Source organism: Bombina bombina, chromosome 5, assembly GCF_027579735.1.
Source record: "Bombina bombina isolate aBomBom1 chromosome 5, aBomBom1.pri, whole genome shotgun sequence".
In the NCBI taxonomy this organism is placed as follows: Eukaryota; Metazoa; Chordata; class Amphibia; order Anura; family Bombinatoridae; genus Bombina; species Bombina bombina.
This window is the reverse complement of record NC_069503.1, coordinates 376,879,303-376,892,442: the sequence shown is the minus strand read 5'-3', so window position 1 is coordinate 376,892,442 and position 13,140 is coordinate 376,879,303. Positions and strand designations below refer to the sequence as shown.

At 37.4% G+C, this 13,140-nt stretch overlaps 1 protein-coding gene across 1 annotated transcript in view; it reads left to right on the top strand.

Annotated features, from left to right (window-relative positions):
• Positions 1-12,747, top strand: part of RFTN1 (raftlin, lipid raft linker 1) — an 885,191-nt gene extending 872,444 nt beyond the window's left edge. Inside the window, exons 9-10 of the mRNA XM_053714209.1 lie at positions 146-227; positions 4,704-12,747. Of these exons, the coding sequence (XP_053570184.1) occupies positions 146-227; positions 4,704-5,168 (547 nt within the window). The 3' untranslated portion in view covers positions 5,169-12,747. The remainder of the gene's footprint in view (positions 1-145; positions 228-4,703) is intronic.
• Positions 12,748-13,140: the final 393 nt, after the last annotated feature.

Here is a 13,140-nt window from a genome sequence, read left to right as displayed (position 1 = left end):
TTCTACCCTTTTCCATTATAACAAAGAATAAATCTAATATAAATGGAAATGCAGAGTCTGACCAGTTAATGGTATAAAGGTAGGGTAGGGTCCTATATTGTGATGGGTAATGGAATGCTTAGCATATTTATGAATTTATTTCCAGGGATGGAAATGTCACTACCAAGCAGATTGTATTCCTGCAGAGACCTGCCCTGCCCCATAAGATGCGGAGAAAAGAGTCAAAGGTAAGTTTTGCAAACATATTATGTGGGGGTTTTTTTACACATACTTTAAGCATGGTCAACTGGTCAATATGTATAAAACTTGGCTTCATACTGTAAACTCTATAAGTAGTAGAACTCTGATTCCTGTGTTCCAGAGTAAATTGTTGGAGGTGCTAGGGTTTGCTAAGCATGATAGTCATCAAAAAGTTTTCATGGGTATAAAATTGAAAATACCCTCAAATATGATATCAGTGGAAACATATACAGGAGACAGTTGTTTGATGCACACAAGTGCTGCGTTTCTGAAAAATTATGCCTCATTGATGCTATGAAAGTGTCAAGTGGGTGCTTTTGCCTGGATAAACAACATAAACCATCAATTCATAAAATTGTCAACAATCGTATATTTGTAATTCAGACCCTTTTTAAATGGTAATATATACAGAAAGAGAATCTCTCAACCAGGAATGAACAGCTCAGTAGCTTGTTCTATGACTTATTAACACCTGGAAGCCTTTTATGTCTTTATGCCTTTCTAAATGGTGACTTAGTGGGGATTTTAATAAACAGGGATATACCTTTAAACAAGACCTAGTCGCACCTTCCCCATTGCAGGTTGTGGGGAAGCAGCGGAGCATTACCATTGGCTGCTTCTGTTCATCTCAATCTACATGTAGCTTTTGGCATTTTGTATTCTACAGAATTAGCATTAGTAAATAAAATATACACATTGTGTCAGATTACAAGTGGAGCACTACTGATTGTGCAGAGTGCACAAATTAATTTCGCTGGACCTTGCTTGAATTAGTGCACAAATTGATATTGCAAGTTCATGGTAAAACAAATTTACCAGAGGAAGTTTAGCATTGCCAACATCCCTTTAGTGCACCATATATTTTCAATTGATATTGTGAGCATGCTAAACATCGCTCATATCACCAGCTGAAAATTATTGGTTGTGTTTGAGAGCAACCCAAAATAGCGCTAGAAGATTTAGCACGACTTGAGACCTGAAGTTAAGTGCTATTATATATAAATGTTAAAGTGCTAAGGTCAGTCCCATACTCAAAAAAACCCAAAACCCTTGATTCTAATTCTCCTGCAAACTACCGCCCCATATTACTGCTTCCACTAGCACAGAAACTCCTGGAAAATCTAGTTTATGACCGCCTAACCCTCTTCATTTCCTTCATCTCCTTGCTTGACCTCCTGCAATCTGGCTTCCACCCTCAACACTCTACTTAAACTGCCCTCACCAAGATTAATAACAATCTTTCTGCTAAAAGTAATGGCCACTACTCTATACTTATCTTACTTGACCTCTCAGCTGCCTTCGACACAGTTGGCCACCCCCTCCTCCCACAGACCCTCAGCTCTCTTGGTCTCTGTGACACTGCTCTTTCTTGGATCCACTCTTATCTTTCTCACAGGTCCTTTTCTGTGTCATGTGCTGTCATGTCTTTCCTGGGTCCTCTACTCTTTTCCATTTATAATACCGCTTTTCTGGCATTTCTTCCTGGATGGCCTTTCACCACCATGTCCAAGACTGAGCTCCATCTAATCCCTGCCTCTAGCTCCACTCCGATTTCTGACTTTTCTATCACTGTTAACAGCATCACTATCTCTCCATCACCCCAAGTCCTCTGCCTAGGAGTTACACTCAACTCCAATCTGTCCTTTATCACCACATTCAATTGCTCTCTTCACCCTGCCACAACCACCTTCGTAATATTTCCAAAATGTGCCCATTTCTGAACACTGACACCACAAAGCAAATAATCTACTTCCTTGTAATTTCCTGACTTGACTACTGCAATAAACTTCCCACTGGCCTTCCTCTATCTCTCACTCTGTCAGACTTTCCACTAATCTGCCTTCTTTTAAATACTCCCTAAATACATTTGTTCAGGGAAACCTACCACTCAACTTAGTAACAAATGAATTCCACTTACCTAACAATTGCCCTCATCTAACTCTGTATGAAAATCATTCTCACCCTTGCAGTCCTAACCTCCTGCTTCTCACCATCCTACCCTTCGAGCTAAGTAGGGCCCTCAATTCCTCCTGTATTTGTTTGTCACATTTTGTCTTGTCTCTCACAAGTTTCATATCATTGTTTGATTCAAACAAACTGTTCCCATGGACAGTGTTGCGGAATATGTTGTCACTTTATAAATAAATTATATATATATATATATATATATATATATATATAAACACACACGTGGGAGCACTTCACAGTCAAATACCTTGAAATATGCAATATAATTTTAAAACAAATTTAATGTGTTTTTAATATAAATACTTTAAATACCTATATTCTTCAGAAAGAAAATGTTCTTTTTATTTTTACATTTATACTTGTGTGTGTGTATATATATATATATATATATATATATGTATATATATATAGATATATATATGTATATACAATATATATCCTATCTATTCATATAGATATATAACTATACATACAGGTATTTGAAGTATTCTTAATGCACCTTCCCCTTTAGCCCAGTTGACCTAGCACACCTTAGGTTTAACGCTGAAGCGAAAGCCAGAAAAGGCTTTTTTTAGTATGCTACATGGAAAAGGGAGTTAGCAATGTCGCATTATCCGATTTCCAGATGTTAGAATGCCTGAGTCTTTCGCTCAAGCAATACATTTTATCTTCAACTTGTAATATTAGCGCAAACATGGGAATGCTATTGATTTACCTTGACAACACATGGATTTAGTTGCATCTAGAAATGGGAAATACCACGAATATTACGAGTTTAAGGTAAATGCATTTGCTTGAGCGCAATTTCGATACCACCCAAAATAACAAAATCTACCACAAAAAAAAACTAGCCTAGAAAAGAAAAGTAAAAATGAAAAACCCTATTCTTAAAAATAATAAAACACCCCAAAAAAGCCCAAACTAACCCCAAAAGTTGTATTCACCATTGGGAAATCTGGCTCCTCTTGATCCGATGTTGGGCCCTTGTCGTCCCGGTTCCTGGCACCGGGAGCCCATTTTCGCGGTGGTGAAGACAGACTTTGTTGGCCTCTTCCATGCAGATATGCTCTTGATATTTATAGCTGATTCATAGTTTGCATGCATAGTAAAAAAAACTAGCACTGAAAAAGTGATAGATTTTGCTAGAAGTGTTGTTTCTAATACAATACATTTTACAAAAATTGTTCTAACCAAAACTGAAATCATTAATTTTCATTTCAATATTAACCATATTTTGTCACTTTAAATTCGAAATATACAGAAATGGAAAAAAGTTCAAATTTACAATTAATTGGGAAGTATTTCATTAATATGTATATTCGTTTTTGTTAATATTTCTGCCCTCAAATAATCTCCCTGGGTATAGAACAAAAGAAAGAAAAGAAAAAACAATAATATGAGTGAACTTAGAATTGCTTTAGATATCCAAACTTTTATATAACAGATGGTCTGTAATTATTCATGTTTAAATATTTAAAGTTTCAGATGCATTAAAAGGTACAGACTAAATCTGTTTTTCTTTCACTTTTCTCTTAAAAAAATATTTAGTGTGAAGATTTATGTTGCACTGCAGTCTAATAAATTACTAGATCCGGTTTTTGCCTTTACAATAAATAAAATAGGGATATTTTACAGGAGCAAAGACAACATTCTCTGACAAATTAAATATTATAATACATGGCATGTCTGTATTGTTATGCCAAGTTAAAAAAACATCCATAGATTTTACATGGTGGCCTATGTGCACAATAAAATCTACATATACATATTCTCCAACTAATTTATGGAACAAAATACAGTTAATAAGAATAACTGTGCTTGCTGAAACCTATTACTTTGAAAAGTAAATACAATAAATTTCAATACAGGGCATACATATAATCCTGTGAAAATACTGCATTATGTTAGTTAATGGTGGTTCTGCCTGTGGGAATAAGCTATTAAATATCTGTTATTCAGTAGAGTTTGTGAAAACACTAGTTAATTGTCTATATACTATAGTGTGTATGTGTATATATATCTATATATCTATATCTATCTATATATATCTATATATCTATATATATATATATATATATATATATATATATATTATAATACAATATCTACAGTGGGCAAAATCTCTCTGGTTATAATACACACACACACACACACACACACACATATATATATATATATATATATATATATATATATATATACACACACACACACACACAACCATTATAACCAGATAGATTTTGCCCACTGAAGATATTGCATCTCTCCAGCTATAATACACACACACACACACACACACACACACATATATATATTTTGCCTACTGAAGATATTTTCTTGCCAGATATTTTTATTCTCTGAAGTAATAATTTAATTTATATTGCATTATAAAATATGTATATTACTTTATGTTGATTAGTACATTTACATGACCTAAATAATGAATTCACTCATTCACAAAAAAATTATCTAATGTCTTCATATTTTTATTTCAGTTTGGGTGGAGATTTTCCAAAGATGAAAAACATGGCAGGCACTCCAAAAAAGGAAAGGTGAAGTTAAATTCCAAAGGAAACCATAACACTGATGAAAAGAAAGAATTAGACAGAAACAGGAAAAATGAAGAGTTAACAAAAGTTGATGAAATGGCTGATGGTAGCTTGCATGTAAACCACTATGTGGATGGGATTATACACAGCAATAATGAAGTTCATAATCAGGAAATAACTTTATCTACAAACGAGGAGAATGCCGGATCTAAGGAGTCACTCACTCCAGAAAACTATAATGCCTCTCCAGAGGTGGGCGGAGCAACGGACGCCATGATGGAAATGGATTTAGGATGTGGTGAAGAGAGCGAAGTTCAAGAGGAAGCCGTTATTGCTGTAGGAAAGGAAGTGGATAATAACACAGCTGTCAATGACATGGATGTGAATCCAAACGAGCAAGAAGAAAAATAAAGTGAATCCTTTTATAAGACTTGTTAAGCACTTTTTCACTGATGTTATAGAACATTTGTAATGCACCATTTTAGTAACATACTGTAGGAAGTATGCAGGTTAAACAGATACAATGGTGCGCCACTGTCTTTGCTTCATATTTCTAAAATAAATATATATAAATGCTTAAATTATCTGCACTAGTTAAACTCAAATAGTTTTGTATGCCGCATTGCATAGAGTGCACTTCATATTATTTTGATATAGTTTTGTTTACTGTTTTGTACAAATATTCAGTATGGAAAATATTTTAGCTATCAGTAATAGAAATTGCTGGTGGTTATTGCTAATCTTGGCCTTACAGCACATACAATGTGTAGCTTGTGTAGGTGGTCTCTGTAGTAATCAAATTATTGTGGCATTTTCCACTGGGCAAGGAAAATAATACATTTTGTTATTTATTACATTTACTACTTAGATATCTCGACATACATTTCAACCATAATAAATGATGTTTGCTATAAAGTCAATACAATGGTATAAAAAAAAAAAAGAATGAAGGAGACAGTAACGACACGACGACTGAGTTTCCGTTAGGTATGGCATGCCTCATAACAATTAAAATAAATTAACTAGGGCTAAGAAGGAAGGTCATAAAAATAGGATGGCAGAACCGAGGGACTAAGATCCTAATTTGGGAATGGCCTTTTAAGCGCAGGACGATTGTAGGGAATGGTGTGATGAGGTGCAATAATAGTTTGAACAGCAGACTTCTAAAACAATGCCTGTGATATGCATAATGCTATTTATTCTTAGAAGTAAAGGGACAGTCTACTCCAGAATTGCTATTGTTTATAAAGATAGATAATCCCTTTATTACCCATTCCCCAGTTTTGCATAACCAACACGGTTATATTAATATACTTTTTACCTCTGTGATTACCTTGTATCTAAGCCTCTGCAAACTGCCCCCTTATTTCAGTTCTTTTGACAAACTTACATTTTAACTAATCTGTTCTGACTCTCAGGTAACTCCACATGCGTGATCACAATGTTATCTGTATGGCACACATGAACTAACGCCCTCTAGCTGTGACAAACTGTCAGATGCATTCATATGAGCCTACCTAGGTTTAGCTTTCAACAAAGAATACCAAGAGTACAAAGCAAATTTGATGATAAAAGTAAATTGGAAAGTTGTTTAATATTGCATGCCCTATCTGAATCATGAAAGTTTAATTTTGACTAGACTGTCCCTTTAATATTACATCACAGAAGCAAATATGGAGACTCCATTGAATGTATGTTTCTATGAACTTCTTCACAAATAATTGTGTTCACTAAGGGCTAGTTTACATTGAAGTTGTAAACTTTATAAACTATTAGCAGCAACAAACATTTACATTAAAGTGAAGGTAAAGTTCCCTCGCTATGATACTGGAATAATATTAGTTGCCCAAAATGAATATGAGTTTCATTCATGATTTTTTAAAATCTCATTATTAAATAATTACTCGCCGTTTTTACTTACTTTTTCTTGGTCCGCTAAATCAACCCGTTTTTTTTTTTTTTTTTCTGCTGGTTTGGTCACATTTTTTTCAGAGCCTATTGAAAATCTGGCGGTTAGGTGGCTGTCAATCTACGTCACCCGCCTCCATGATGATGTGCGCATGCGCAAAGATTTTTTTCTACTGCTCTGAATCCACACGCGCTCCCGTTTTCGGGCATGCCTATTTCTTTGATTATGGAATTCCCATACTACATCATAGGCTTGCTAAAGACTGCTACAAATCCTGACGGCTTAAAAACGGAAAGGAGGCGGTAACCAAAGACGCATTAGGAAGGGAGCACCAGGGGAGTCTGAGAAGCAGAGAGCATGAGGGGAGAGACATCTACACAAGGAAAAGAGAGTCTGATAAAGATGAGAGTGAGAGTACGGGGGAGAGAAACTGGCAGGCGGAGACATGAAGAGTGGGAGAGGATTAGAGGTATATCTTAGAGAAATATCCAGAATGCAGCTTCTCTCTTTCGCGCACAACATAGTAATGAATGAAAATTGTAATTCATTCAATGCTAAGTTGACAGAGAGAATAACGCATGCGCTTTGGGTAAAAGAGTATACGATTATCGCATGCGCGGTAGAAAGAGAATCGCAGAGTCGCGCATGGGCAGTTCATCGGAGGATTGTGAACGCGCTTTGGAAACCCATATAGAGCGGGTGGAACCGCTCTATATGTCACTGCCTTGAAAATAAGGAAATAGCTGTAGGGAGGAGTCAAGAATGCAACGGTAGGCAATAAAATATATGTTTTTATTCAGAAATCCCACAAAAATTGGGGATAGAAATGTAGCTATCAGCTTATTGAAATATAGACTAATTATTTTGTGTATTTCAGTAGTTCATACTTTACCTTCACTTTAAAGACTATGGAGATGTTTACTGTTACTACCAGTTCACGACTACAACGTAAACTAATCCTAAACACATTAATTGTAACATTGTGCTGCATAGTTGAGCAAGATCATTGTGACTTTAGCACTATTTATTCATATTGGAGATTGTAACCATGTAACCAACATCTTTTCTACAAATGCTCTGTAAGTCTATGAGGATGTTGTTCTTGATTAATTCCACAACTTTTTTAATTAGAATGTAATCTACCTAAAAATTTAAATGTAACACTCAGTAATCCAAATAAATACCTCTAAATCCATCACACACATCTTAGATCTTAGTAAATGTAGTTGGTTACCACACTGAAGCTAATTATAACTGAAACTCATGTCTTGCAAAAATTTATGGTATGATGGGTAGTGAGATCAAATTTTGTAACTCAGTAATGAAAATGTTAAGCATGATTGGTCTAGAGCACTGGTTTTCAAACCTGTCCTCAGGCTCCCTAACAAGCCAGATTTTGAGGATATCTGAACTGGAGGACAGGTCAAATAATCAGCTGATTTGTAAACATGGTTATATTACCTGCTCTCACCCAAGGTAATCATGAAAATCTGGCCTGTTGGGTAGGCCTGAGGACAGGTTTGAAAACCAGTGGTCTAGATACTAACACAACACATGTACCACCCAAATATTCTTCAGCAACTTTTCTGCCTTGCCACAGTTTTGTGGAGTTCTGTCATATAATGTAATAGCAATATTTTCAAAAAGCGAAAAATATATAGTTCACTGTATGTTTAAATGGCATTCATATTCTCAAAGTGTGTAGGCCTAGCTTATATAAAAGCACAAGAACCCCAATGTACTAAACAATCATTTTATTGCTTGACTGTTTAGTGTGAGCACATTGATAACAGAAATGATCAGATCTTTACTCAAAGTAAATTTTACTTGCAAGATTATTTGTGTTATTATTCATATACAATGACTAGAGAGTGATGCAAAGGATGGAAAGTTGTGAATTATTTTCAATCTCTTCATCTATATTTAATAAAAGGTTTTGGAAACTAGAAAGGAATAGCTAATATCACAGATTAGATTGCTGATACTATTGCATCAGAATGTATTTTATATGATACATTGCCATCCAAAAGGGCCCTTATATGTGATATTACTGACACACAAACCCACCATTTATTGCACAATGAGAAAAGTATTGATATAGACAGCTACAAGTTGCTTGCTGACATATCTTGAGATCAAGAATTTCCAATAGTAGGAAAACTTGAGCGTGTTGCTAGGGGCTTAAGTTAGGCCTGTAGCACAATCTGAGGGAAGACTGGTGCCTACCCTGTATTGTACAGACCCCCATATATACACTCTGCCTTCCTTGACACATTCGGTACAGACCCCCATACACACACTCTGCTTCCCTTGACACATTCTGTACAGACCCCATACACACAATCTGCTTCCCTTGACGCATTCTGTACAGACCCCATACACACAATCTGCTTCCCTTGACCCATTCTGTACAGACCCCATACACACAATCTGCTTCCCTTGACACATTCTGAACAGACTCCCATACACACAATCTACTTCCCTTTACCCATTCTGTACAGACCCCATACACACAATCTGCTTCCCTTGACCCATTCTGTACAGACCCCATACACACAATCTGCTTCCCTTGACACATTCTGTACAGACCCCATACACACACTCTGCTTCCCTTGACCCATTCTGTACAGACCCCATACACACAATCTGCTTCCCTTGACACATTCTGTACAGACCACATACACACACTGCTTCTCTTGACCCATTCTGTACAGACCCCCATACACACAATCTGCTTCCCTTGACACATTCTGTACAGACCCCATACACACACTCTGCTTCCCTTGACCCATTCTGTACAGACCCCATACACACACTCTGCTTCCCTTGACACATTCTGTACAGACCACATACACACACTGCTTCTCTTGACCCATTCTGTACAGACCCCATACACACACTCTGCTTCCCTTGACACATTCTGTACAGACCACATACACACACTGCTTCCCTTGACCCATTCTGTACAGACCCCCATACACACAATCTGCTTCCCTTGACACATTCTGTACAGACCCTCATACACACAATCTGCTTTCCTTGACCCATTCTGTACAGACCCCCATATACACAATCTGCTTCCCTTGACACATTCTGTACAGACCCCCATACACACACTCTGCTTCCCTTGACCCATTCTGTACAGACCCCATACACACACTCTGCTTCCCTTGACCCATTCTGTACAGACCCCACACACACAATATGCTTTCCTTGACACATTCTATACAGACCACATACACACACTCTGCTTCCCTTGACCCATTCTGTACAGACCCCATACACACAATCTGCTTCCCTTGACACATTCTGTACAGACCACATACACACACTGCTTCTCTTGACCCATTCTGTACAGACCCCCATACACACAATCTGCTTCCCTTGACACATTCTGTACAGACCCCATACACACACTCTGCTTCCCTTGACCCATTCTGTACAGACCCCATACACACACTCTGCTTCCCTTGACACATTCTGTACAGACCCCATACACACACTCTGCTTCCCTTGACACATTCTGTACAGACCACATACACACACTGCTTCTCTTGACCCATTCTGTACAGACCCCCATGCACACAATCTGCTTCCCTTGACACATTCTGTACAGACCCCCATACACACAATCTGCTTTCCTTGACACATTCTGTACAGACCCCCATATACACAATCTGCTTCCCTTGACACATTCTGTACAGACCCCATACACACACTCTGCTTCCCTTGACACATTCTGTACAGACCCCCATATACACAATCTGCTTCCCTTGACACATTCTGTACAGACCCCCATACACACACTCTGCTTCCCTTGACCCATTCTGTACAGACCCCATACACAAAATCTGCTTCCCTTGACACATTCTGTACAGACCCCATACACACAATCTGCTTTCCTTGACACATTCTGTACAGACCCCATACACACAATCTGCTTCCCTTGACACATTCTGTACAGACCCCATACACACAATCTGCTTCCCTTGACACATTCTGTACAGACCCCATACACACAATCTGCTTCCCTTGACACATTCTGTACAGACCCCATACACACACTCTGCTTCCCTTGACACATTCTGTACAGACCCCACACACACACTCTGCTTCCCTTGACCCATTCTGTACAGACCCCACACACACAATCTGCTTCCCTTGACCCATTCTGTACAGACCCCATACACAAAATCTGCTTCCCTTGACACATTCTGTACAGACCCCATACACACAATCTGCTTCCCTTGACAAATTCTGTACAGACCCCATACACACAATCTGCTTTCCTTGACACATTCTGTACAGACCCCATACACACAATCTGCTTCCCTTGACACATTCTGTACAGACCCCATACACACAATCTGCTTTCCTTGACATATTCTGTACAGACCCCAAACACACTCTGCTTCCCTTGACCCATTCTGTACAGACCCCATACACACACTCTGCTTTCCTTGACACATTCTGTACAGACTCCCATACACACAATCTACTTCCCTTGACACATTCTGTACAGACCCCATAACACAATCTGCTTCCCTTGACACATTCTGTACAGACCCCATACACACAATCTGCTTCCCTTGACACATTCTGTACAGACCCCATACACACAATCTGCTTTCCTTGACACATTCTGTACAGACCCCATACACACAATCTGCTTCCCTTGACACATTCTGTACAGACCCCATACACACAATCTGCTTTCCTTGACATATTCTGTACAGACCCCAAACACACTCTGCTTCCCTTGACACATTCTGTACAAACCCCAAACACACTCTGCTTCCCTTGACCCATTCTGTACAGACCCCATACACACACTCTGCTTTCCTTGACGCATTCTGTACAGACCCCATAACACAATCTTCTTCCCTTGACACATTCTGTACAGACCCCATACACACACTCTGCTACCCTTGACACATTCTGTACAGACCCCAAACACACACTCTGCTTTCCTTGACACATTCTGTACAGACCCCATACACACACTCTGCTACCCTTGACACATTCTGTACAGATCCCCATACAAACTCTGCTTCCCTTGACACATTTTGTACAGAATCACACGCACACACACACAAGTCAAGAAGGTAGACATACTCTTCTGCTGCCAAATGGTAATGGGACAGCTCAATAAGGTAGCTTAGTTCGTGGAAGGAAATAAAAAAACCCCAGTATTTCTGTGTAATATGATTTACAACAGCATAACATGATATACATCACATCTTATAAAGGTTAATCAATATAGAGAGCTCTCTGCTCAGTTTTAGTGAGAAAGTGACTTTTTTACCTGTTAATTTTATATACAGTATATTTAGCTATAATAATGACATGAAAAAATAATCATATGGTCAATTAATGACCATCAAATCCAAACTGGATACAAAAATGTGTTATCTTTTAAACCTATTATATAATTTTTACTTTCTTGGTGTGTTTATGATTTATAAGGGAATGATTAGCTTTTTATAAGATATTTGTATATTGTTTGATTTAAATGATTCAGATTGGTACACATATATATATAAACACACACACATAATATGATTGTCTTACAACCCAAAATTCATTGCTACCTCCACATTTTTTTAACAAAACAGTGTTACTCCTCACTGTAATAGCAAACATATGAAAAATTGCAATTTATTAAATCAAGACAACCATATTGACTATTTTGTCTTTACCACTATTGTTGAATAAAGCAGTCTTTGAGCAGCTTGTAATAAAAGATGTGCTTATTTGTAAAATGTATATATAAAATTATATTTATGTATGTATACCAACAAAAATGGAGACTTTCCTTTTGCATTTCTTTTGATTAGAGTATATTTCGTGTACTATGCTCTATTGTGTTTAATAAGTGAATTTAATCTGATAGACGGATTCCCTACAGGAATGTACTACATTGTACTTGTGTCCTAAAATGTAAGAAGCTTAAAGCAAATACAAAATGATATAAATATATATATATATAATACTGGAAGAGGATGACCACTGGTTGGTTATTTTTGCTAGTTCACTGCAATTTTTCTTTTATGTTGATCAATAAATCAGTTCTTCACGTGGCTTTTATGTTTTACCTTTTCTTTTTGGTTATGCATCTGTTGCAGGTACAATTCTGTGATTCTAGCTGTGAAGGGGAGGCTGACAGATTGTGTTGATTACCAGAATATGAAACGAGTTACAAATTAAAAGAGTTGTTGTTAAAGGGACATGAAGCCCAGATTTTTATTTTCATGATTTAGAATGAGCATATGATTTTAAACAACTTTCCAATTCACTTCTATTATCTAATTTGGTTTGTTCTCTTGGTATCTTTTGTTGACATGGATACCTAAGTTGGGCCAGGAGCTGGTGATTGGTGGCTGCACATATAGGCCTGATGTTATTGGATCACTCAATTAATTTAATTAGCTACCAGTAGTGCATTGCTGCTTCTGCAACAAAGGATACCAAGAG